The following is a 26,387-nucleotide window of genomic DNA, read 5'->3' on the forward strand; positions in this document are numbered from 1 at the left end:
ACAAGGCATAGTCAAGCGTGGAAACAACCACTCCATAGCGAGCAGTAGCTCTACAATTCCACCCCAATTATTGACTGCTGCGTACTGGAGCGAGATGTTCCACTCATCGTTTCTAAGAGTAGCCTTGCGAGTTGAAATGAGCAATTATAACATAGCTTCGTGACAAGAAGATACTCTAGGAGGGAAGGAATTGTGCAGAATATCAGTGATATCCACATCGGTACACTCCACTTCCAATAGTGACTCCATGGCGGCATATTGGCGTTTTTCAATTGCCATGACCAATGGTGTCTTGACGCTTCTGTTCCGGGCATTCACCTCAATACGACCTCTTGCTAGCAGCTTCTTGCGCATGGCCTCTTGTTTATACTGAATGGTGAGATGTATCGGCTGGGAACCATTAATATCTTTAGAATTTAAATCAACACCATCCGTAGACAGTAGTTGACTAAATATAGCTTCTTGACCATATCGAATAGCGTAGTGTATTGGTGCAAGGCCATCATTATCTTGAAGATTCAAGTCAACTTGATGTGTATTTAGCAGATGGCTGAACATGGATTCTTGTCCATATCGAATGATCCAGTGTACTGGCGTAAAGCCATGATTGTCTTGAAGATTCAGATCAGCCTGACATGTAGTTAAGAGGTTGTAGAAGATAGACTGTTGACCGTGTGCTATGATGCTGTGTAAAAAGCTCTGCCCTTTCTAATCTTGTGCATTGGGATCGACATAGCCTGTAGCCAATATATGCCCGGAGACATCGACGTTCACCGTTGACCCAAACATGGCTTTGTCTCCACAAATAGAGTCCCTCACGTAGGTCTGAATCTCCAATGGATAGGCCATACTCATAAATTGTAGGAGATGCTTGTTTTCGTCGTTGGCTGCCTGAAATATCAACTTGCCTAATTCGACCCCGTTCATATGACAATGATGGCACGCTGCCAGGAAAAGCCCACCTCCCTCTGCATCGGCGGCAAAGGATAGCAAGGAGTCATACTTTCTGACAATTACATCCTTTGAGGTTTTGAGAAATTTCCCGATCTATTATCGTACAGGGTTTGGGCAACTTCATAGGCTCCATCGATGTTTCGGAAGGCCTCATCCGGTTGCAGAAGCGCCCTCACGGAAGCCTCACATCCGTTCACCATAGCAGCAAATAGGGGTTGACGATAGCGTTCCCCTGCTGCGTCTATGCATGATTTCCTCTTGCGCACCGTCCTGATCAGGTTGGGTAGGTCGTATTCCCCAAGAACATAGAGAAGACTTGCAGATGGTGTATGGCGACGAATTTGATACCTTTCGATAGCGTTACTGCAGCGTACCCAGCCCAAGAAGTCCAAATCTCGCAGAAAGGTTTCTTGATGTATCCCATCCCTTTCCGCTACATCCGCGTGGTGGAGAAGGTTGCGCACCGCATATTCAAGAAAGGGAAATTGCTCTGCAAGAGTCTGCCGCAACATTCGCGCGTCTTCACTAGACGCGGACGGTAGATCTTCGTCCATAGGGATATGTTTGCGACAGTCGGTTTGAAGAAAATTGTTGCAGCATTTCTTCAATTGGTCATGGCTTAAAGCCTCAAATCTATGTTGATGCTCGGGCCAAAGTTCCCGGAGGCCATTTTCTTTCAATAGGAAATCCCGCACGGATTCATGGATAAACTGAACCGTCTTGTCCTTGGACTTTGTTACTTCAGCCAGACCTTTTGAAGAGTCAAGAAGAAAGCGTGACATATCGTCTGGGCAGATGCTTCCAGGCTCCCATGCATCTGTTAGGTTGTCTGGGTTTGCCGAAAGTATAGCGTAGTAGAATCCGCCCAGCTTTAGCGGTCGTTTAGCAAACAGGATCCATTGAATACTCAGCAAGAGGTCATCCATGTTTGCAGTGTCCCTGGTCAATATGTCTTTGAAAAGGTCGCTCAGCCTGGCCGGAATCTCACAAAATCTCTTGCGTAGCTCATGCAAGCGACCGCGCTCAAACTCACGCCTTAGAATCTGTACAACTAGTACTACCCATAGAAAAATTCCGGAGGCCTTTTCTCGGATCTCGTCTCGAATCTGATCAGCTTGCTTGGTCCGTCCAATCTTCAGTTCAGTGTGCAGGTACCGGGTGATATCATCGGCATGGCTTCCTGATCTTCAAGCACCAATTCTAGCCCCTTCTCTACCGTAATGTGGGGATAGTGGCGACTCGAAAAGCAGACATTGAGTTGCATTTTTGACGAGATCGCAAGTTCCCAAGAGACTGAATGTAATCTATCATAACGCGAACGTGTTCTTCTTCGCATTTGTCAAGCGCATCGATAAAACAGGTGATGCGTCGACCGCTGAGTAATGCTATTGACCGACGAAAGAGGTGCTGAAGTATGGTATGGCTCCAGGAATGATTTTCCTCCCGACTTGACGAGCTAACTTCATCGAGAAGACCTTGAAGTTCTGGAACATTGTCGAATAATTGGAACAACAAGGATCGGTACATTCCCAACGTTGTCTTCTCCAAGTCTTCACCCCTCGCATTGAAGAAGAATGAAATTACCACCGTCCCTTCGTGCCTTGATGAAAGAGCCTGCTGAAACGCAAACTTCATCATCGTCGACTTGCCACTTCCTGCTTTGCCTTTGATCCAGAGAAAGCCACGATGCTCGGAAAAATGGGTTCTGTCCAACCAGTCCATGTATTCTTTCTTCTCAAGGATCCACTTGCAGGTTTTTGCATGTGCGGCTTTAATCGTGGCTTGTCGACTCTCAAGTTTATCAAATCGCAAAGCATCCATGATGGATGCCCTATGATCGGTCGTGCTAATTGTTGTGGCAACTTCAGCGTTGGAAACATGCCTGGGGCTGCTAACGCTTATCGTAGCGAGAAGCTGCTTCGCATATGCAGCCGCGGTCGCAGCCGCATAGCCCTGCCATTCCTTTTTCTTATGGGAGTCGGAATAATCCGAAATACCTCGAATAACCAAGCAGGGAAAGTTGTCCATCAATCCGGCTGCTTCCATCTCAAAAACCAGAATGTTGAGCTCTGCTCCCAATCGATCTCTGGTTTTTGCATGCTTGATTACCTGGTTCCCCGATGCTATGAGACCGTAGTGGACGACCGGCCGATCATCACCGCGCATCGACCGGGTGACAAGTCTGTCTCGGTCGCAAAGTTCGCAAGTTGGCTGTCGTTCGTCATGCTCATAGTCTGAAACAAACAGAAGATCTCTCTGGGGGTCGGGGGATGTGTATGATGTCGTCATGTGTGGATTTCGCGCCAACATCTCGGACATCAGAACCGGAATTTGGCTGCCACTGCGAAGGTCCTCCGCACGTAGGTCACTGACTGCTGTCAGAAGCGAGGTGGATGGCTTATTCAACGTTCCCGTTCTTTCAAATCGCCCTTCTCCAATTGTCTTCTTATAATCGTACTGCACAACGCCCTCGAAACGTGGGGTTGGAATGCTGACCACGACATCCCCCAACCTGATATCCGCCGATGCGGAAGGCACGCCTCCGCCAATCCCGACCATGAGTAGATGACGAATCGACCCGAAGCTGATGAACATGTTGCTAGCCACCGTTGCGGATGATGTGGTGCCGTAATGACTAGCGGGGAGACAGGCAATAACGACATTGTGATTCCCGATGGAACCGAGGGTATACGAGTTGCTGTCGCGCGGGTGGGTGCTCAACGCCGGGTGGATAACGTCCAGCATGGCCATGGCTGCTGCTGCTTCGAGGGCAAGGGCGCAGACCCAGCCGACCGTGTAGTCACCGTGAGAGAGTTCGTTCGTACTTTCCCCATGGTCTAGTTTTCTCCGTTTCGGAAGATTCTCACAAAGGTGCAGGTGGTTATGCTCCATGCGAGGTAAAGTTCTTCCAAGCAAAAAGGGTAGTTACACAATTGAACCTTGAAGGTTGTTTCTGTGCAGGTGGTGGGAGTGGGAGACAGACAGCGATTAGTCGTTGGGCCAGGAATGCCCGACGTGCCGACGGTCAGCCTCGCCAGGGTGGTCGAGGGGTGGCTGTGTCTGCATCTCCTGCAGAATTAGCGGCGCCAAAGGAGAATCCCGCAGTCAGCATGATGTCTTTCATTGAATAGTGCCGAAGATGCCAGACATGATGGTGGTGGCTGAGAGATGTGAGTGAGAGGAGCTGGACTGGAGGACTGGAGGACTGGAGCGGGGAGTAGAACCCAAGCCAGTGGTGCCTGATGGCTGAGGCAGCACAACCCACAGAAATGCGGCACTGCATTTATGCGTCTATCCCGGAACTGGTTCTCCCCATCAATACAGAACAATTAAGATGCGTCAAAGATTGTAATCATGGTGATGAGCCTTGGAGGAGAGGGGCCGGAAGAGAGCACGCATGTCGTTCTATCGTATTCCAGGGTGGCAATGGCATCTCCAAGACAAGCCTGCATCTTCCGAGAATTGCACTTGCAGGCAGGTTTCGCTCCGAAATTTTCGGCAGCTTGCAGTCAGCCATCACAATTATCAATCAACGATCATGACCATCCCGAAGAAGATATTGGTCGGGACCGATTGGACAGGAGTCAAATGCTGTCCGATCCTACTCCATTGATATTCTCCACTCCGGTCCGGTCCGCAATCCCCTGGTCAACATTAATCGGTGGAAGAATGTCACGACGACAACATTCCTCTCTCTGGGCAATGGCGTCGGGAATTATATGGAAGCATACTATAGCAGGTTAGTGCTTACCCCCTCGTGTTGCCCACCGGGAAGATATGAGGAATCTCGGCTATATATCCATCTGTAACACACCCATCATTGATCATCCTGTGCACTTGGTATGGCGGCGCAACGCCCCGGCGCGTATCCAAATACACCACCGGCTATCGCCAGTGCTATCCCGGCGCCGCAATCCTGCTCATCAACACCTGCTTTCGGGACTTTACCGTCCGATCCCTTCATTCAATCGACCCGAATCTGGCTCCCGCCAGGGAGCTGATCACCCGGGTGTTACAGGCAAACCCTGATGCTACCATTCTCTTGCACTTATTCTCCAACGGTGGGTGTAACACCATCACACAGCTTGCGCGATCAATGACAACTACAAAAAGCGCGGATTTCAGGTCCGCACTAAAGCTAATGATATTCGATTGTTGTCCGGGAGATTCATCGTTCCAGCGACTTTACGGTGCAGCGGCCGTCGCTCTCCCGACAACCCAGCCTGGCCGTGCCGTCGGAACCGCGTTTCTTTACCCGACCGCGCGGATAGCGCATGCTATGCAGACCGTCGGTTTGATGCGGTCGATAGATGACTATCGAGTGGATCTCAATGATCCGAGGTTTTTTGGAACTGAGGCGCGCAGATTGTACCTCTACTCACTGACAGACGATATGATACCCTGGGTGGATGTGGAGGGGCATATGAACGACGCAAGACAAAAGGGATATTCCGTCATGGGAGTGAGTTTTGAGGACAGTCGGCATTGTGGATTGGTGATGGGAAACGAGCTGCGGTATTGGAACGCTATCCAGCGGGCCTGGGAAGATCCTGAGATGGATGTCAGTGGTCGGAGTAAGCTTTGATCGCACCGATGACTTTATATCAATGTTGCGTAAGAACCTGGATATGTTGAGGTAACTTGGGCTTCTCGAGCACCTACATAGAATTGATAGGTAGACAATAGTACCTTCACTGTAATTGTTGTCGACCTGCAGATATGGAGGTGAAACGTCTGGCGAATCATCCACACCAGCGTCACGCGCCATGCCAACTCAGCAGGAGATTAGGCGCTTACCACTTTGCCATAATTTCCACCCATTCCCGCTTGCACCACTTCAAAGCAATGCTTGTGCTCCACCCTCAACCTGCTCCCATACACACGATGATATCCAGAAAAAGAGATGCCATTGATTCGAAAGTCCTATACCATCGCGTGGATAAGTCCTCTCGAAGTCGAACTGACGGCGGCGTACCTCATGCTAGACGAGGAACATCCGCCCCTCGCACAGCCCCTCGGCGATCCCAACCACTACACCCTCGGCCGTATCGCGACCCACAACATCGTCATCGTCAATTTGCCCATAACGGGGAATACTTCGACCGCAGCGGCCGTCGCGCATATGCGTCGAACCTTTCCCAGCGTCCGTTTCGGGGTTTTAGTCGGGATCGGTGGAGGTGTTCCGGCTGTCACAGATAAAGGGAGGATTCATCTTGGTGACGTGGTGGTTGGGAAGCCTGACATGGGCACCCCTGGGGTTGTTGAATATGCCAATTTTCAGGAATGGTCTGATGGATGGTCTAGCTATGCAAAATGTGGATCGTTATTGCTGCCACCGGCGGAGTTGTTAGAAGGGGTGCAGGTGGTCGAAAGGAAGCGGGCGCGGCTGCGAGTGGATCCTGTCAGGGAGCATTTGAGGCGGATTGACACCACAATTCGGGGATTGAGAAGATATGACTTTCCAGGTCGCAGTCAGGACTTTCTCTATGCCACGGGTTATCACCACGAGGTACCGGGCCTGTCCTGTTTGGAGGCCGGTTGTGACCTGCGGGTCCGTTGTTTGGATGATTCTGATGCTCTGGGAGACGAGGATGACGGCAATGACCCCATAATCACCGTTCACACAGGGATCATCGGATCAGGGCCGAAGTTAATCAAGGACGGCGTGGTGAGGGATCGCCTGGCGCAACGGCACGGGATTGTCTGTTTCGAGACGGAGGCGGCCGGGGCCATGCACGGGTTCCCGTGTTTGGTCATCCGGGGCATCTCAGATTATTGTGATTCCCGCAAGAACAACGTGTGGCATGGCTACGCCGCTGCGGTCGCCGCTGCCTATGCGCGAGAGCTGCTTTGTAATGTCCCCGGAAGGGGTGGGAGGCGGGTGAGTGTAGTTTTCTGGTCGTTGAGCATGGAAATTCGAGGCCATTTCTGATTGTTCATAGAAGGCTAACGTAAAGGACAATGCAAAGCCCGATATCAATCATGCGGTGCCCTGCTACGTTCTTCCATTGGTCGTCATCCCTGGACAGACGGCAGTATCCGTCTTCGACAATTACCTGCCCGGCAATGGAGCTTGGAGACTAGGTCTCAGGGCTGCAAGGCGACATGGCATTCCGAACCCGAGGAATGTAACCCACGGTGAAGACCTACGGCCTAGACCACCGAGTGGCAAACCACCGGGGCGAAAAGTCTGACCAGGCCGGTGGGCACCCAAACCGGAAACAACGAGGGCATTCTTCTGTTTGCCCAGGGTGCATGCAAGTGTCTCATCACTTTTCTCAAGTTGGACAATTCATGAAGCCATATTATAACAATCCGGACGAGCGGCAACTGGCATCGATGTGGAGTGCTAAACACTCTTCCGACTTGGTTGCCGCGACCAGGATATTGGATGGGGTTTGCCGGATGAGGCATTTGGCAGGGAACTGGGTCTGGCAGCAGCGCCACCGACCAACCAGGATGCAGTCAGTTGCATCGGGTGCAACGAACCGACTACTACTATTAGCCAACCATCGAGCCGGGCGTCCAAAACCCGCCGAAGAATGGAGCGTCATCGTCTGAGGTGGCAGTTGGCCCACGACGGTCTTTCCCCGGACACCCACCCCGCATTTTCGGCTATTGACTGGATCCATGACTCCACGATCTACCATTAGGTTACCTCGTCAGGGTATAGTCGAGCCTCGCTATAGGTCTGACCTCATGCATTGGTAAGTATATAGACTGCATGTTTACCTCTCTTGGGATGGTCGCTCTGGAAAAGACAGAACCAATTGTCCTTTCACTCCAATTCCTCCAATTCCTCCAATTTACCCACCATGGCTTCCGAGAAAGACTTCAAGTCTAGCTTGGATCTCAAAGATTCCGATGCCAAACACATCGAAGTCGCCGACCATGCCCCGAATCAGGACGCTCTCGCAACCAGCGTCAATGATCTCCCCATCACCTGGTTCGTATGGCTGGTGGCCTTCACAGCCTCCATTGCGGGTATGCTGTTTGGTTACGACACGGGTATCATCTCCGGCGTGCTGGTGGTCCTCAAGGACGACCTGAACAATCGACCAGTCACCAGTGCCGAAAAGGAGATGATCACCTCGCTGTGCTCTGGCGGCGCCTTCATCGGCGCCATCTTCGCCGGCAACACCGCAGACCGAGTAAGCAATTCTTCCATCCATCTCCTTGTCGCGAAAAAGCAAAACAGCCGCTAACCCAAACGCGCAGTTTGGCCGCAAAATGGCCATCTACCTCGGGTGTGTTCTCTTTGTGATTGGCTCCGTCCTGCAAGCGACCGCCTACACGATCGCACAAATGAGCGTGGGGCGAGTCGTCGTGGGCCTGGGCGTTGGGTCGGCGGCGATGGTTGTGCCCTTGTACATTGCGGAGATCGCACCCTCCCGGGCGCGCGGCCGTCTAATCGGGCTAAACAACATGTCCATCACCGGGGGACAGATCATCTCCTATGCCATTGGAGCGGCCTTTGCGGACGTCAGTCACGGCTGGCGCTACATGGTCGGACTGGGCGGACTTCCAGCCCTTATCCTCGGCTTTATGATGCCGTTTTGTCCCGAGTCGCCGCGCCATCTCGTCTACAATGGGCGAAACGAGGAAGCCCGTGCCGTGCTTTGCCGAATCTACAGCGCCGCTGCAACCAACGAGCAGATCGACGCGCAGCTGGCATCCATCCGCGTGGCATGCGATCAGGCCCGCGAGATCAACGAGACGGGAAGCAAGTGGTCGAAGATCGTGAAACTGCATACCGTGCCCAGCAATCTACGCGCGCTGATCAGTGCCTGTGGGTTGATGGTTATTTCACAGATGAGCGGATTCAATGCCCTCATGTATTACTCGTCGACGCTGTTTTCCTTGGTAGGGTTTGATGACTCCACGGCCGTGGGTCTCGTGGTCGCAGGCACCAACTTTATTATGACTTGGGTGAATATGATGGTCGTGGACGGCTGGGGACGTCGACGGTTACTTCTCTCCACTGTCTGGGGTATGGCGGTGGGGTTTGTGGCCGTCGCCGTTTCGATCCACTTCATCCCGGTCAACATGGAGACCCTGGAGCCACTCAACCCGGGCGTCTCCGGCCCTGCAATTGCAGTGCTCGTATTTGTGATCTGGTTCGTGGTCTTCTACGGCGTATCTGTCGGCAACACCGCCTGGATGAGCACGGATTTCTTCCCACTTGAAGTGCGGGCCATGGGCACCATGTGGATGACCTGCTCCAACTGGGGCAGTAACGTCATTGTCTCCAGTACCTTCTTGACCATGGCTAAATTCATGACCCTCTCCGGTGCATTCGGATTCTACGCCGCCATTTGCGGGATTTCCTACGTGTGGATCTACTTCTTCTACCCCGAAGTATCTGGCTTAGTCCTCGAAGAAGTGCAAGAGGTATTCGAGCATGGTTTCGGAGTCAACTACGCCCGTCAGCTGCGCAAAGAGCGAAAAGACATCATCGAGGAGCGGATGAGGAGCGCGGACAAGCCAATTCCCATGGGGCATTAGTGTTTCACTTACCGGCTGAGTGAGCAGAATCATGTAGATAGATCAAGGATTATGACGTCATTATTCCAAATACTGCATCTGATTGGTCCATCCAACCAAGAAACCTTAACGTAAACCGGGGCTCAGCCTCTCTCCCCCACGGGGAGACAACGTAACTTTACTCCCCTGTCGTTGTCTTGACCAATCCGACCTATACTCGGCACGTTTCCCACTCGGCTTGCTTTATATTTTTCTCCCCGTCGTCGGAATCCGGGTTCCGTGTTGGGGGTCAGTTGCCGGTGTCATGCCATTCGGAATTTGGGTGGTATGATCGTGACACTGGCCTACTGGCAATGATTCCTTCACCAGTCTAGTATGTGTAGTCATAATGGTGTAGAATGGTTTCCGATGGATTTCCGACTCGGAGGGTACAGTTGATGATAACCCAGAGGGATTAACTGGCATCGGCAAATGACACCCCTGTGGATATTTCTCGGACCTGGATATGGGTTTCCTGGATGCTCGGTAATCGCGTCTGCACTGCGGCCAGGCTTATCCGAGGGGGTTGAGGTTACGAGGGGTGTGGTCCCCTTCTGCGGGGACGGCTGGGGAGAATCCTAAGGATGGGGGTCTGCTGATTGCGTCTGGGGTTGTTTGTAGTGGAATTCTGTTGATGTGCGTCAACTGGTAAGTTGGACCATTTTAGAATGGCTCAATGTACGCCGCCGTTCTTAGGTCATTATTGCCCCAACTTTCTGGATTTGAATATCCTGACTTGACTACGATTTCTTTATCATTTTTATTCATCTGTGCCCTACTTGCGCATGCTGTAATTGGTTTATGCATGCTCATAAGCGGAGGAAAGATAAGCATAATCGATTTGTCACAGTGCCAAAAATAGAATGGCCATGCCAAGAGCTTCGATGTTCAACTCCTACTATTTCATACCAATGACTCGGTCAGTTCACAGAAATGTAGGGAACTCTCAGGATTCCTACTGCAGGGCATTTCCACGGAAAGTAACAGTGGAACGCGGCCGGGCCCCCGGGTACAATCTAGAGCAGCGGCTTCGGCCAGCCGAAAGGTGCGCAAACCCGCCAGACTCCTTTCCGACCACCCGTGTGGAAGTTCCTTTTCCTCTCCTCCAACACCTATATATACCCCTTCCCATTCCCCCGTCCATTCCTCTCTCTTCCTTCACCCAGCCAGCCAGCCAAACATCCTCAAATCATTCCCCCAACGACGCGGCAGTCTATGTTCCCATATATATAATGACATTAAATCTTTATTTTCCCCACACTGATGGAGAGGACTCAGAGACTCTATGACTCCTTCTCCACCAGCTCTAACCGCATGCTTCTATATATTACATTCCATGAATATGATAACCGATGAGGCTACTGGATAACAAAGCCCCATAGAGGGAGCAATGGTAGCCGCCGTCAGAATTATTGGCGCGCTGGCAACAAATCCAGTTTAGCATAGATACCCCACAAATCTATTCCTGTGACCAAGTGACGCAAGACGGATGTGCCACATATCGCAGTTTGATTTTGTCGTGAAATCGAGCCGATGAAGCTCAACATGTATCCGTGGGAAATGCACCAGCTTGCAGATTACGACAAAAGGGAGGGCATGATGATGTGTTTCAGCTCCCGGTCGTGGTTCTGGATTGAGACTGGAGCATATTTTGAGCTCGTCCATCCAGTGGGTATTCTTTATGAAGCTTGGCTCCCCGAGTGCTATTGAGCAGGGGTGCCGACGGAAGAATCGCACAACAAATGACAGTGTCGGACGTTATGAACGCTACGGTTATACAACATCTGAGATTTGGCTGTGATGCCAGGATGGTCTGGGACTGGCCTTGCAGGCAGTACGGCTCGAGTGTGGCAATATGGAGGAAGTATATCTGCCACGTTGCCAATCCAATTCCCATCCTGCCAATTGAGCCAGGAGTACAAAGGATCTTTGAGATATTTTCACCCACAATCAATGTCTCGGATGTGTGTCGCCACCGAGGAATCGTCTATTCCTATGCAGTCGTAAGCTGTGATCACCTTATCCTCTAGGAATAGCCTCGCCATAACCAAAGAAATCCACACTCAGCAAGGTGGACGTTAAACCTTGATGTATTCAGTGTCCCTGTTCTTGTTAATATTGGTGGCACAACTTAATGGCCATGGCCTTCTCGAAAACTGACTTTTGGACCCTGGATAGTGAGAACCGGAATCTGCAAGAAAGGCTATGTACATGCTCCATCATTTCACAGGACACATGTCCAGGAATGGTGCCAGATGAAGGCCACCCGTCGTTCGGGGAGAAAATCAATCCGACCCGACGACTACATCAGAGAGGGGTTTCATTGTCCAGCTTGCATCAACCCGATAAACTTCCCAGAGAACATGGAACCCTCTGAATGAAGACAACCCGAGCCTTCCAGTTATGGTCAGCAGGTGGAATGGCTTCCCGTGCGACTCCCCTGGTGTAAATGCCACCAGATATGACCAGGGAAAATCTACCCTTGCGGCGGTGTTTGTACCTGCTCTGAAGACAAATTATGCAAACCTCCTCTTGATGAGCTCGATCGACAACCGGATCCGGGGTGATCTTCTTTCAAAACAATCACCGAATATCCTGAAAAGTCAGAGTGTGAGCTCCGGTTACCAGGAATGACAGGTTTTGCGTGGCATGCTCGACGAGATTGACCAGGGCCGCATCGCTGATATACAATGGACGCCTACAATACCGGGGAACAAAGTAGCCAGGAAACAGGCTACTCTATGGCTTGCGTATCTGGGTTGCTGCAGCAACTACATAAATCTCGCGCATAAACATGTGTATGAGATTGGAACACTGCGTGCATCATTGTTCATGAAAACGCTTAGGCCCAGTCAGCTATCCAAACCCGGAAGATATCACATTCCATCCAGCTGGTTCCGATGCCAGGATGACATATCCTGATGTATAGGAGAGCTCGGACGAACTCTCCGAGAAAACGAGACAGGAACGAATATACGAGTATGCACAACTTACCCGTTGTTACAATGTTTCCTCTCCAACGTAATCTCCAGCGGGTCGACTCTTACTCTAAGTCGGCAAATCAAGGCGGTTTGGCTCATCATACAGTACATGGTCTTTATATGCTGTGAAAGTGTTTGAAAAGTGGCTCAGGCGATGCTAGGGAGTCATGCAATCGTCGATATTGTGGTATCATCGGTGCTGATATGGGCAAAGATCTCAGCTGACTGCTCCTGGAGGCAATCATATCCCATCCTTGCTTTCGCTCTCATTTGCAAGCAAATGGTACTTGCAGAGCGGCAAAGCAGCTTCTCTCATAAAGGGTCATGCAGGGCTCATGAATGGGGTGGAGGTGGAAGACATGTGACCACTTCAATGTCGTGTTCCAGGCAATAGCTGTGGTACTATCAACCCATTTCCATGGATGGACTTGAACACCCGATCTACCAGCCTCTGATCTCGTCGCCTATACCGTCGGGCGTCATCGAAAGCCACCCAAGGAACGTCAGGCGACGCTTGTTGCGACACTGTTTGTGGGAGAGGGTTGCGAGTGCCGGTCCTGTGCAGAACATATCAGAGACCGGGCCTGTGAAATAATTTCTGCTCTGTCCAATAGGAGATGGAAATGGACGCGTATCTGATGGAGTGATGCGCACGACGGAAGGTATATTGGCTCGCTCTCTGCCAGCATTTATCTACCGTTTTGGTATAGGAATGGAATGTATATCTCAGGTTCGAACGTCAGACAGCAAGGACATGTCTCCCAGGCAGGGTGGGGCTGTTACGCAAGACCAGGTATCTCGGTAGGATCACTGGGAAAGTTAACTGGAATGTGAGATCAGACCAGGGGTATCAAATTATGATCTCCTGGTCTATCGTCCAGACCGAGAGTTTCACACTCTGATCTGGCTTCGGGTATAACCTTGGGGGCTGGACCTCAATATTGGTACCCCCTTCCCTGAAGCGGATAATGGGACGTCACAACTGAACGATGCTACAGGAGGACTTCTAAGTAACTTGGAACTACATTTATCAGATGGTGGATAGTTTCGTGTGTGCGACGCAAAGTTAGTTGATGGTCAGCAGCTCGCATCATAGGAAAGTCTTAGAAGGACGTCGGCCCGGAGCAACCTACCTTATGTTCTAGTATTCGACAGAGCGCATTTTGATGTTGAGACCTAAGGATAACCGGACCCTCTCGATGCTGTTATCATTCGCTGCTCATCTTGGATGGAAAATATCATTATTTACCGGAATTGAGTGAATCACAACCTGGGGCGCCTAGGTCATGGTGGAAGGATGACGTCGGCGATGTTTAACTCAAGCCATGCAATCAGGATGGCTGGGATATTCTGAATAGAATATTGAAGAAGATGCTGAAGAGGGAGGCGCCCTGTCAGGCAGCCAATGCGATTCAATATGAAGCTCTAACGAGAACATGGGATCAGCCCTGAAGCTGTGCTGTTCGATTCCTAAACCTTAAACGCATTTCAAATCACGTTTGATACTAGGGTCTGGGTTATTGATTAGCTTACTGCAAGTAACCGTTTCCTTGGTTGCATGAGTTCCTCCCCACATGGTTCGTGGTGCATCAACATGTTGAGCCCATGATAGATCACCGCAAGGGGTGCCCATTCCTTCTATCTCCATATCATTCCTTCGCGGATTTTCTCGTCGGTATTTGGTGTCGAACTTCAAAGATGCTTTCCTTGACCTCGAGATCAAATAGTTTGCACCGATCAGAAGACACATGGTGACTTGATAACATTACTATCTTCGCATCCTCTTCGGCAGAACAAATGTATCAACTAGGTCGCGTCTGGCACTTACAGCATCGTGATGAGCAAAGGCCCTGGATATCACAACTTCCACGCTCGACTAGAATTGAGAGTTGATGGCATGCGTGGCCTGGCGATGTCAGGTCCATGCAATGAACAGTGGAGCAATTGAATACGGATGAAGTTGCCGATCTCATGTCCATGTACAACCCGCCACAACTGAAACGTCGGGTGGACAAAGAAGATCCCCTATGTTTGGGTGACTGTGTCCTTTGCCATGTCTTGTGAGGACGGACCGGGAGTTTATTCATATTCTGGGCGGATATCCCAGATGATGCCGATTACCACTGGGTCAGCTACCGAAAACACCAGTCCATATTTAGGAGAAGCAGGAAGTCTCGCAACAAAGCGCGTCCTGGTCAACATATATATAGGCAGGCACTGGAGGTGGTGACAATTGCCATAGCTATCTACTTGCCTCGGTACGCATCGAGACACTGAGAAGTGGCATATCCGGGTCGCCAGAACCGACGCAGACATTAGAACGGCAAAAGGACATACTGATTGGCAAGATGAACAGGCAAGAAAGTCAAATTGCCCCCATCTACGACGGGAATTCAATTACTGTGATTACATATATTACAAGAATAACCAAGACCTTCGACGGCCAAGAGACGGTGCAAACGTTACACACATAACAGTGGGCATGAACTTCAAGTATGCCTTTTGTGCTGTGGATGTTCTGGAGAAAACAATGCCTCGAATCTAACCAACGTTCAGCTCCAACGAACATTATAATGGTTAAACTTGTCAGGGACGTGGAAGGTTTCCCAAAATTCAATCTTTTGCGCAACTTGGCCGATGTTATGTTGCATGGGCGATGCGCATTTGCAGGAAATAATTCTGCAGCATGCCTTCTTTCATGAATCGACTGCCTTATCATGTTGAGGTAACTCGAAAGTTACCACACATTTATTACTATATCAATTCTCTTGAGCGTCTCATGAAGCATCTCACGGCGTTTCGTCTTGATCATGAAGACATAACCTTTCTGGCTCGGGCGCGAAATCACCGACGTATCTGCGGCTTCCAGTAATCTATCCTATCTACGATCCGCAGAACATGCCTTTTTGTTCCCTGCATGGTCGTCCTGCTGTCATCTATCCGACAGTGAATATACGTACAATCCTATGGCTTTTTGCAGTCACTGCCTCAGATATACCTCGTGTTACGACCCTTGTCAGCCGCATAGATACTGATCCATTGTTCGGCGCTGAATTGCTTCTTCGTCATGGGGCTTAAAGGTTGGCCAGCCATGTAACAAGAGCATGGCTGATATGGTCGACTATTGCTATATATCAGATATGGTGCTGTAGCTTAGCTGGATAGGTAGATAACTACCTCTTCACAATGAAGAGCCGAGGAAGGCGATAAGGAAATGGTACTCAACAATCAATAGTAAATACGGATAGAATTCCCCAACTAGACCAAAAGAGATACCTCTCAGGTTAGTGGAACAATTCCAAGGTGAATAAGTTCCAACAAATACAACTACATCTTACGCATTCGAAAAGTCCACAAGAAACCTCCCAAGAAGTAGTATTTTTTCGAACCCCCTGCTTACCTGGAAACTTCTGCTCGTTCACCCCCCAGCCCAACCCACCCCATCCTTAACCCGGGCCTAGCATGAATCTATAGCATCCACGGTGGAGTGGGCAAGGGTACACCCAAATTTCCTAGGGTCAGTAGCTACGGATGTTGATCATTATGAGTCGCAATCATAGAAGTAGTTTCTTATCAAAAGTCTTGCAAGGTGGCTGCTGTCATTCTGTCTATTGTTGAGATTAACTGGGACAGCGAAGGTATTGCTGGTCGATGTATGGGATACGGGCCACTATATCCACGCCTTATAATACGAGCTATCATGACAATCTAATCTATCCCATATGCTCTAAGCATCTATATCTACCAACAGACACCAGAACAAAGCCACTACTCAACCAAGCAACACCACCTCAATAAACACGATCCGTAAAATCCACCACCTGCGCCTTCTCCACAATCCCATCCAAACTCTTAATGAAAGCCTGATGAGCCGGATCTTGCTTCACGTAATAATCGCGATCTTCCGCCGTGGCAAACTGCACCACAAAAGCGTGGGTGATTCCATTCTTCCATCGCCGAGATACATGGTTAGCTATGGGATATTCATAGTTATACAGAGGACAGAAATCTGGAACGCGCTTACTTGGATGCCCTCTGGAGAGTTATCCTGTCCACCCGATGCAGCCAGAATATATGGTTTTTGCGACGTGGGATGAATACAATTGTCCTTTAAGTCGAGCATTCGCGTGCATGTCTGATTTCAGGTGTGGCTGGGTTAGTCATAATGAGGATATATGCCTCTATGGGATAGTTTACCTCGCTGATGACTTTGGGGCTCGTGTCAGCTTTGAATTGGAAGAGAACCAGATGTGTGATTGACATCTTAGGGGGTGATTGATCCGGGAGAACTGGATATAGGGTGGATGGATTGGTCCAAAAGATGGTGGCGAGAAGGATGAAGGTAGTGATGGTGGCCAGCGCAATGGCTTGTCGTTTGGGGAGCATCGTCTGTTGTTGCTGGGGATGGATCCTCGGCTGCTGCGGGGTAAAGCAAGTGGCTGGCACCAGCATTTAGTGGGAGGCGGTATCATACAATCGATCGCGTAATTTTCGCGTTCGAGCTAGGACAGTACGGTACGGTGTATCTTTAGGATCCCTACTCGACCTACTTCAACCTACTTAGGTATCACTATCCATCTGAATGGTGAATGGTGGTATAAAAAACCGTAGGATATTTTGGATTGTGGTCGAAGGATCTCCTGAATAGTGGCGGGCTGGCTTTATAGGCCACTTGGTTGGTCACGGGGCACAGGATCAAAAGCTGCAGGCATCGTGCACGTCTATACTTGCCGATAATTACTAAGGGAATTAATAGGGCAGGCTTCGGCCAAATACCCCAAAAGTGTCAGTATGTGCGTTCTTTGATGCCAATTTCTTTTCTCCTGTGACTTCACATGCACTCACAGCGTTGGGTGTAGGGACGATCTTACCATACAGTACGTTGATGATCCGCACCAGGATTTGTACATCCAATTTCAACACTGCTTCAATCACTTCATTGCAAGTGGTACCAGAATCGGCCTAGTCATCCAAGCGCCATTGTGTTGGAGCAGAGCGGAATGGCTCTGAGACTGATGTGCCCTGATGATGCTTCTGATGCGTATGAGACAGAACGATACGCTCACCCGAAATAGCGGTATTCTCCGGGTAAATTGGTGTAGAACATTGCCCTGAAGGAGACTCCGATGTTCGGAAGAGGTGATGACTTACAGCAAGCATCCTACAGAGGCAGAGGCCTCTCTACAATATACGGCTACGACTTGCCCTATATAATATATGAATTTTCGGACTGCACTACCTGCTTTCCTCCATGGAATTCCATAGTGACTTGTCCTCCTGCTCTCCTTCACAGACTAACAACCATACATCCCAGTAAAGACCACTGTCCAACGCACTGAAAAGACCATCAAATCATGTCAAGGCCACGACGATGATTCACATCAATCCGTTAACTACTCAAGCTCAATTGGCTTAGTCTTATCACCCTTCTTGACTTGATCATCCACCTCCACAAGCACATCCACCTTGTCCATCGGCTTCTGGTCCTGCACTTCCTCCACTTCCTCCACCTTCTGCACTTTCTTCACTTCCTCCACCTCTTGCACCTTTTGCTCCTCCTGCACTTCCTCCTTTTCCTGCACGTCCTGCATCTCCTCCACCTTCTGCGTCTCCTGCACGTCCTGCATTTCCTCCACCACCGGCACCTCCTTGACCTCCTTCACCTCCAGCAACTCCAACATCTCCTGGTTAGGGCCCCGCAAATGAACAACCCTGCATGGCGGATTACTCTCCCCATTACCAGGAACATCAATGATGCCGGCCCCCTCGAGAATATTCCATCCTAGCTTCTTTCCCTTCTCAAGGATACCATCCAGGCCCTTCACCTGCACGTTCAGATGCATGGCGCCCGAAACATTAGGCTTGCTATTGAATGTCACACCTTCTTCGGCAGAGGCAGAGGCAGAGGTGTATTCAATGAGCTCCACCAGGAAGTCCTTGGTGATTGCCACATGGGCGAGCTTAATTTTGGCACCGTTGACACCGATCAGTGTCTCGACCTGCTCATCTTTTGGTTCAGTGCTTAGGCTCGTGTACTGAGTGACGATTTCGAGGCCGAGAGCCTCGTTCCAGAAGGCAAGGGCGTCGGCGAGAGAAGACACGGTAATGCCGACGTGGTTGGGGCGGAGGATGGTAGTGCACACCATTTTTGATGATGGTTGATGTTTAGAAATGGATGATGGAAGGTAGGATGGTAATTGTGATCTGAGAAGATATTGGTGTAAGAGAAAGTGAGGTGGAGGGTGATGGGAAAAGTTATGTTTCGAGGGGTGTTGCCTAGGAATATATATCGTGGTAAATTAGCAAGTGAATTGCCTGCAGGCGGGGATTATTGAGTTTAAGGGAATGATCCTAAGCTGACTTCCGAATACATCGGGAATTAACCGTGGTGAAATGTAAGGTTCCGCTGTGTGGTGTGTCAGGTGGGCCTTTATGAGCTGTGAAAGGAACCTGCAGCTCATCGTCATACAATTTATCTCGTTGAATCGAGAAGGGTGGTTGGAGGACAAGTAAACATCGTCGGGATATGCCATTTTTGTAGATCTCGCTCAGTAGACACAATCCACCCCAAGAAAAAATTTTTCGTTTTGTGGCAAGCTACGAACGCAATTCTCGGGGATACTTGATCTTGCTCTTTATGGTGGGCAATATGAAATGGCATTAGTGGAAGCCTCCGTTAGGCATCAAGCTTGTCATATTCAGAGAGATCAGAGATCATGAGATAGCATTACCTGTCTAGGTGATTTTGGTGGGCTAGACTAACTACCCGAAGCTTCTTACGTCTATGCTAGGCGCTTTGTCTCTGATTGGCTTGAGGCCTCCATATTCTCTCATGAGCAAATTGCATGGATTGTTTGCACCCTATTGAACTACAACGTGAATGGCAATCAGGCTTTGATCAATGATGCTGCCTCTGGTTGGTGCGAGACTCAAGCCGAATAATCCCATGTTGTCCCATCGCTATTCCGATCTCAATGGAGTCCAGATTCCCACGGAGATGGATCTAGCATGGTCGTGTAGCAGATTTTATTCTAGGTCTGAAAGGGATCTAACCTATAATTGATCGCAAGATGCAAGACAAATCTCCGCAACTTCTTATCCAATCCGAAGGGCGAAAAACGATCAAGAGCAGTGCGGAGGTATGAACGGAGAACGCAACCAAGACAGAGTTTGTTATCACTACGCTCAGACTGCTTAATGGGATCCAAGAAAAAGGCTTATTTGTGTTGGTCCAAATCAAGTGAATTTTTGGCCTGTCCCGCTGCTTGGTTTGTTTACCTATTTCTATTCCGAGGATAGCTGAGACCCCAACAGCGTCCGATATATCTGGTTAATATTTGAACAGACAGCATGAAGGACCTGGAATTTCACAGCGAGCAGACCATTTCCAGGAACTCAAAAGATGCTCAAGTTTCTGCTGACACATCGAGTCGCAGTTCATTTGCCCGATGGCCGGTATGGCTCACGGATGTCATTGGCTCCACAACAAACTCACTTCTTATCGACTCTTATCGACTCTTCGCCAATATTAAGCTTGCAGCTACAGCTATGCATTGTGTCGGAGAGATGGGAACGCCAGATTCCACTGGACTGCCGTGCTGTCCTACTGCTCGCTGCAGTCACACGAAATGGTTGGGGTTGTGGCCACGTGACCCCCGGCCAGTTCATCTCTTCGCTGCAGCTTCCAGCATTCAACGCATCTCACGGATCACCTCTCGTATCAATCGCAACATGGCAAGGCTAGATGAAATCCCCCCTCAGATTTGTCTCCTCATATATTAACAATTCGATGATATCGATGACGCATTACGACTCCGTCGTACCTCCCGCCAGCTACACCTTCTATTCGAAGGGAGGGATCTGCGACCAATCTTGAGTGCAATCCTCGTGGGCCTCCAAAATTCGACCTCTTTCCTCCCCATGCAACCTTCCTAACAGCTTACAGAGAAACTTTGAATCTGAACGACACACTGAGAAAAATTCGGACTGCAAAGATTTGGCCGAGGCGTTACATCTCCTCACTGAAGACCTATGCCCCGCAGATCACAGCGTGTCGGGAATTGCTTGCCGATGGCATACCATCAAGATCCTGCTCGGCATTGACTATGAACGAGATACTTGGTATGACTCTGCGCTTGGGGGTAGGATAGCTAGGCTATTTTCCGTGCGCAATGACGAGCATATAAGCAGCATGTTCTCATTTGCGATTTTGTACAACATCGAGCCTGTTGTACAGCTCTTGTTGGACATGGGAGTCGAACCAGATTCTCTGCTCGAGGACACAGGCGCGCAAAAACCCCATTAATGAAGGCGGCATGGCATGGCTGCAAAGCTGTGGTCGAGCGACTGCTTGCAGCAGGGGCTAACGTCAAGGCGCCCGGCCACGGCCGCGCACCTCTTCATTGTGCGGTTCACTCTGATAATCCAGACGTTATCCGGCTCCTCCTGGAACACGGTGCGGATATTGAAGCAAAACGCGACATTGACAGCACGCCGCTTCGTGACGCGATTATGAGCGAGAATCTTGATGCTGTCCGGGTGCTGCTAGATCACGATGCGGATATCGAATCCAGGGATGAACATGGCTTGAAAGTGCTCCATGATGCGGTTCAAGCTGAACTTGAGAGTAGGGACTATATCCGGCTCCTGCTGGAACGTGGTGCGGATACGGAAGCAAAAGATGACTTGAACATGACGCCGTTGGCCTGCGCGATTTCACTCGTGTATCTCGATGTAGCCCGAGTGCTGCTAGATTACGGTGCAGATATTGAAACCAGGAATGACAATGATATGACACCACTCCATTCTGCGGCGTTGATGAGAGATCTGTCAGCAGTTAGGATGCTACTAGAACGAGGTGCAGATGTCGAATCTAAAGACGACATGGGCAGGACGCCGCTTCATACCACTATTAGTAATATTAATCTCGGTCCACCCGAGGTATTATTGGAACTGCTAAACCACGGTGCGTGTGTCGACGCAAGGACTGAAGATAGCTCTACAGCCCTCCATCTTGCGGCTAGAGTCACCAATCCTACTATCACTGCGTCTATCGAGACGCTGCTAGAGAACGGTGCGGATATTGAAGCGAAGACCGAAAACGACAGCAGGGGCAGCACGCCGCTCTATTTGGCGGGTATACATCATAATGTCCCGGTGATCCGACTGCTACTGGAACACGGTGCGGATCCTGAACCGAGGGGCTATAGAGATCGTACGCCTCTCATTAACGCATGCATACATGGTGCGAACGAAACCATCCAAGTCCTTCTGACGAAAGACGCCGATCCAAATGTGCAAGACGTTGACGGAAGAACGCCATTGCACTATGCAGTTCGACTGGATTGCAAATCACTGAAGGAGCGTCCCTTCCAGAGTGCAGGCAAAAATCCCATAGATATTATGCCTGGAGTCCTGTCCCTGTTGGCAAACGGGGCTGACATACATGCGCGGGATAACCTTGGCCAGACCCCATTGCACTCGGCGGCTATGTATGGCCACAAGTCAGCTGTGGAGGCTTTGGTGAACCGTGGGGCCGATCTTACTTCCATGGATATTAACGGGGACACGCCTTGGGCGGCAGCGATTGCGCATGGCAGGCACCCTGCCATAATACGCCTGTTGGGACACAGGGCACGAAGGAATGCGAGGGTGCGGGTATATTGAAACCACGACTTGATACAGCCACCATCGGGTGTTTTTCTGGGCTGTAGGTGGTACCAAAGCTAGCAGTTGGACTGCACCAGCCATCCTCTAGAACAAACAGCATGGAATTTATTATGTTTTGTCAAAGCTACACCACGCAGACCAAAAAGGATATATCTCTTCTGACTACTGCAGTAGAAGTCAGGTGTCCCAACATGATACCATCTGCTTCCACATGCTGCCTACCTCTATCTCGTCACATCGACCCTGAACGTCAGACCATATTCAGTCAGTAAGATATTAAGGACTTCCCCCGCCTACCGCTTTCGGATATTTAACCGGCAAATACTTACCGCCGTATGAATTATCCTGCCTCAGGTACCAGGGTCTCGTGCCGAGGTCCACCTCCCGATTGGGTGAGCGGCAGATAAAAATAGTATCCGCTCGATTGAGTTGCCTTCCACATTCTGGATATATTCTTCAAACAAGGCCCACATCATGTACAAAGATTGCTGATTGCCACTGATTATCCGAAGATCCTCAACCTGGACCTTTATTCAATCCACTCTCCAGGATTCCATATCTAATTATACACCTTCGCATCCAACCCCGGAAGAATCTCCAAATCCCTCTCCCCATAACTATACTTCCCATCCTCGGAGACCTTCGCCTCTTGGGTCCTTCTCTGCTGCTGCGTCTGCCTCACCTTCACCCATTCCTCAGTAGTAAGATGCTGACCCAACTCCGTAAACACATTCCGAGTAAGTCCCAGCCGATTAAGCAACGGACTATTCTGAATCGGGTCCAGAACCACATGGTTATTCGGCCTACAACACCATCAACACATGTCTTCTAAATCCAATCACCTACATGGGTGCAATCTCACCTAGCAAAATACAACACCCCCAACCGATCCACATGCGCCTGATCCGCAGGCGGCACATGCACACGATGAATACTCGATTTAATCAACCCGCCAGTGAGAGCCGTCAACGCATCGCACGTATTAATCGTGATGGTTCCATCCTGAGGACGGACCCATTTCCACTGTCCTTCTGAGTTGAGGATTTGGAGGGCCGCGACAGGTTGCCGGAATAGTAGAGTCACGGTGCCCAGGTCCGTATGGCCGGGGGAGTACAGGCCACCGACTTTCTTGTTGATTTCGGCGTTGCGCGCGGCGTAGTGCATGTAGCGGAGATGGTCCTCGCCTTTGATGTCGTATAGGTGGTCGCGGACGAGTTGGTCTTCGTCGGGGAGTTCGAGGAGGATGGCGAAGAGGCGAAGGAGTTTTTCGACTACTTCGGTGTGGCATTTCTGGGGGGTGCGTTAGTGTGGGGTTTGGGTGGGTGGAAAGGAGGTGGGTGCGTACGCGACTGAAGGTCTCGATTTCGTGGATGTTGTCCGCCAGTACGGGGGGTTGGAGGCGTTTGTGGTAGCCGTCGAATTTGGGGATGTTGTAGACTTGGACGTTGTCTTTGATGCCGTTTCCGAGGCTATAGATGTTGGTATTTTTTTGTTTTGTTTTAGCACCGAGTAGGAGGTCTTACACCCTGTCTCCGGCTGGTCGGTAGCCGTTGTACTCGCCGCGGTCGAGATCAGCGCGGTTGTGGTACTTGAGCTTTTCTTCGAGAGGGAGGGAGTAGAATTCTCGGCCTAGAGCGAATTGGCGGTCGATTTCTTCTTGGCTGATGTTGAAGTTTTTAACGTAGAAGAAGCCTGCATTTGACATAAGCGAGGGTTGAATGGGTATGGTAGGTTACTTACCGACGTGTCGAACAGCGTGTTCTAGCTGCTTGACGAGGGATCGCTTTCCTCCTGGTTGCTCGTACTGGCTTAGATCAAGGGTGATGAGCTCGGCCCAGTCGACTGTTTTGTTAGTATTGTCAATTGAATATATCGGGATAGATGCTTACGGTTTTCCTTGGTCACTGGGACGTGGTCATAGCTGTCGATGAGTCTGGCGGGCATGTTGGCAAATAGCTCCAAGATAAATGTATGTAGTACTGATGGTTTGATCTCAGAGTTGGGATGCCAGGGTAAATATGTTCGAGGGTCAATGCGATGTATACTTCGACCCCGCACGGCGTGATTGACGATGGATGGCCCGCAAAGCACGCAATCCTTATCTCGCGTCTCAGCAAGGGTCTAGCCCGTGCTTTGCACGATGATTGAATCATGTAAAGATAAGAGCTGATTAGGTTGGGGTTGTTCCAGGGTTGAGGCACGTCATCCCGCACTAGGATGTTGTGTGCTGCAGCTAACACGGCCGAGTAACCCTATCAGATCTTGTTCTGGCGTATGATGACAGCAAAGAACAGAATGGCAAATATGTCAACAATATCTCGACATCCGAGTTCGGTAGTCAAGTAAGTACCGACGGATCAGATAAATTGTTCCACGGATCATTAAACATGCTCCTGCAGGACTATTGCCTGGAGTGTACAGGCACGGATTATCAATATGTCTGGGAAATCTGCCAAGGCCGAGACGTTGGGCGCTTGGGGGCTGCTGAAAGAAGTGTTCAATTGGTATCCGTCTGATTATCCGACCAATGAGCGAAAGTGGGTTATCTACCTGGTTTTTCATCAGTTGGGTGCTAAACGTACAGGTTGCTCTTTAAACTCGATTTGTCGATTCTTGTGTTTGCTTGTCTTTGCTGTAAGATATTTCTGACATTTTGGAGGCATTCACTGACGTATTTAGTTTTTGTGAAGTACTTGGGTATGTCGATTGGCTTGTTATGTACACCCTAAGCTGATGTTTCAGACCAAACCAACATCAGCAATGCATATGTCAGTGGACTCAAGGAGGATTTCAATCTCAATGGCAACCAACTCAACTACTTCAACGTGTGCTATTACACTGCCTATGTGGTCTTCCAAGTGCCGGGTCTGCTTTTGATGTCTCGTCCCACATTGTATGTTCAGTAACACACCACGAGGAAATTATACTAACCAAGCAGAGCACGATGGCTACTCCCATCTCTGGAAATCGTCTGGGGAATATGTACCTTTGCACAGAGCCGAGTAACAAATGTCAGCCAGCTCTACGCACTCCGCTTCCTCGTCGGCATGTTTGAAGCCCCTGTGTTTGCCGGAACGCACTTTATTCTCGGTATGCCCCCTACCACTCCATTGACATAGATTTACTGATTAAATTCAAGGCTCCTGGTACTCAGGCCCCGAACTATTCAAGCGAGCTGGCACATGGTTCATCTGCAACGCCCTCGGCACCATGGTCAGCGGGTATCTGCAAGCTGCCGCCTACACCAATCTCTCCGGAGTAGCAGGTATGCCCGGCTGGAAATGGCTATTCATCATCGACGGCATATTCACAATCCCCGTCGCTATAATCGGGTTCTTTGTGTTTCCCGGAATCCCGGACTCACCAAGACCATTCTTCCTGTCCGAAGACGATATTGCCTTGGCTAAAGACCGAGCGCGTAGAGCCAACATCCGCCGTCCTGGGAAATTGGGCATTGATGTGTTCAAACGTACGCTGAAGCGTTGGAATATTTGGGTTTTCATTTCGTGCTATGCGTGGGTTTCCTACTTGCTTCTTTTAGACGTGATGCTTACATCATGATCTAGGTGTATGATCATGTCTGCTTATCCGACATCATACATGAACCTTTGGCTGGAGGCTGAGGGATACTCGGTGCCACAGGTTAATAAGCTACCGACTGTGACTTATGCGATTAATATCGTTGCGTCGTGGTTAGGAACGACTCTTGCCGCGATATATCCCTCCTGGCTTATATACACGATTGCCTCGGCATGCTGTATGTTTTCTACACTGTGCATGATTATTTGGAATATTCCCCAGGGTTTGAAGTAAGTAGAATGCTGGTCTGGTTATTGTACCCTACTGATTGCTTCAGGTTCGTCGCATGGTACCTCTTCGGCGCAGCAGGATGTACAAGCCCGATTCTATATTCTACTGTCAATACTATCGTCAAGGATGATTCTGAAGAGCGTGCGCTGATTATGGTATGCCTTCATCTACCACTCAGTCCACATCAGGGAATGAATTGAGACTGATTTAATAGGGCGCAATGATGACATTTGGCTACTCGTTTCAAATCTGGGTCCCGCTGCTTCTATTCCCCACTGCTGGTCCTGATGGTGCACCGAGATGGCGAAAGGGGTGGCCAGCCGCGTTTGCGTTTTTCTTTTTGCTGTGGGCAGGTTTTATTGCGGCGACTCTTATACATAAAAGGTAGGGGAAATACCCAGTTTTAGTGGCTTTGCTAATGTGGTGTTGCAGAGAGCAAAAGCGGAACGG

The 26,387-nt window shown here is 49.9% G+C and overlaps 10 protein-coding genes across 10 annotated transcripts; 5 read left to right on the forward strand and 5 right to left on the reverse strand.

Moving 5' to 3' along the window:
- Positions 1–708: 708 nt before the first annotated feature.
- Positions 709–1,880, reverse strand: BO94DRAFT_584570 (uncharacterized protein; the record flags this gene model as incomplete). The annotated part of the gene is made up of 2 exons (XM_025615636.1): positions 709–1,006; positions 1,060–1,880. 2 exons carry the CDS (start codon positions 1,878–1,880, stop codon positions 709–711), a joined length of 1,119 nt encoding a protein of 372 aa, XP_025468956.1.
- Positions 1,881–2,853: 973 nt separating this feature from the next.
- Positions 2,854–3,846, reverse strand: BO94DRAFT_463335 (Pfs domain protein; the record flags this gene model as incomplete). The annotated part of the gene is made up of 1 exon (XM_025608017.1): positions 2,854–3,846. A coding segment is annotated over one exon (993 nt), but the record flags the coding sequence as incomplete, so codon positions are not given.
- A 922-nt stretch (positions 3,847–4,768) lies between these two features.
- On the forward strand, positions 4,769–5,698 carry BO94DRAFT_593481 (TMEM53 family protein; the record flags this gene model as incomplete). Its single annotated transcript, XM_025616184.1, has 1 exon — positions 4,769–5,698. A coding segment is annotated over one exon (771 nt), but the record flags the coding sequence as incomplete, so codon positions are not given.
- BO94DRAFT_31064 (purine and uridine phosphorylase) lies at positions 5,699–7,459 on the forward strand. The gene is made up of 2 exons (XM_025606821.1): positions 5,699–6,835; positions 6,897–7,459. Exons 1-2 carry the CDS (start codon positions 5,858–5,860, stop codon positions 7,146–7,148), a joined length of 1,230 nt encoding a protein of 409 aa, XP_025468959.1. The 5' UTR covers positions 5,699–5,857; the 3' UTR covers positions 7,149–7,459.
- Positions 7,460–7,769: 310 nt separating this feature from the next.
- Positions 7,770–9,459, forward strand: BO94DRAFT_584573 (general substrate transporter; the record flags this gene model as incomplete). The annotated part of the gene is made up of 2 exons (XM_025615637.1): positions 7,770–8,105; positions 8,173–9,459. The coding sequence occupies 2 exons, from the start codon at positions 7,770–7,772 to the stop codon at positions 9,457–9,459; spliced, it is 1,623 nt and encodes a 540-aa protein (XP_025468960.1).
- A 6,790-nt stretch (positions 9,460–16,249) lies between these two features.
- BO94DRAFT_555692 (Dabb family protein) lies at positions 16,250–16,721 on the reverse strand (the record flags this gene model as incomplete). Its single annotated transcript, XM_025613819.1, has 3 exons — positions 16,250–16,405; positions 16,483–16,593; positions 16,656–16,721. The coding sequence occupies 3 exons, from the start codon at positions 16,719–16,721 to the stop codon at positions 16,250–16,252; spliced, it is 333 nt and encodes a 110-aa protein (XP_025468961.1).
- A 1,010-nt stretch (positions 16,722–17,731) lies between these two features.
- BO94DRAFT_574300 (uncharacterized protein) lies at positions 17,732–18,676 on the reverse strand. The gene has a single exon (XM_025615011.1). It carries the CDS (start codon positions 18,602–18,604, stop codon positions 17,852–17,854), a length of 753 nt encoding a protein of 250 aa, XP_025468962.1. The 5' UTR covers positions 18,605–18,676; the 3' UTR covers positions 17,732–17,851.
- Positions 18,677–21,149: 2,473 nt separating this feature from the next.
- Positions 21,150–22,124, forward strand: BO94DRAFT_463391 (ankyrin repeat domain-containing protein; the record flags this gene model as incomplete). Its single annotated transcript, XM_025608023.1, has 2 exons — positions 21,150–21,387; positions 21,871–22,124. The coding sequence occupies 2 exons, from the start codon at positions 21,150–21,152 to the stop codon at positions 22,122–22,124; spliced, it is 492 nt and encodes a 163-aa protein (XP_025468963.1).
- Positions 22,125–22,686: 562 nt separating this feature from the next.
- Positions 22,687–24,071, reverse strand: BO94DRAFT_555693 (Clavaminate synthase-like protein; the record flags this gene model as incomplete). Its single annotated transcript, XM_025613820.1, has 6 exons — positions 22,687–22,930; positions 22,990–23,417; positions 23,473–23,596; positions 23,651–23,819; positions 23,868–23,969; positions 24,017–24,071. The coding sequence occupies 6 exons, from the start codon at positions 24,069–24,071 to the stop codon at positions 22,687–22,689; spliced, it is 1,122 nt and encodes a 373-aa protein (XP_025468964.1).
- Positions 24,072–24,563: 492 nt separating this feature from the next.
- BO94DRAFT_462978 (putative pantothenate transporter) lies at positions 24,564–26,325 on the forward strand (the record flags this gene model as incomplete). The annotated part of the gene is made up of 8 exons (XM_025607999.1): positions 24,564–24,664; positions 24,712–24,761; positions 24,870–25,020; positions 25,066–25,217; positions 25,267–25,642; positions 25,694–25,936; positions 25,984–26,092; positions 26,152–26,325. 8 exons carry the CDS (start codon positions 24,564–24,566, stop codon positions 26,323–26,325), a joined length of 1,356 nt encoding a protein of 451 aa, XP_025468965.1.
- Between the last annotated feature and the right edge of the window lie 62 nt (positions 26,326–26,387).

Source organism: Aspergillus sclerotioniger, assembly GCF_003184525.1.
Source record: "Aspergillus sclerotioniger CBS 115572 chromosome Unknown BO94scaffold_10, whole genome shotgun sequence".
Lineage (NCBI taxonomy): Eukaryota > Fungi > Ascomycota > Eurotiomycetes > Eurotiales > Aspergillaceae > Aspergillus > Aspergillus sclerotioniger.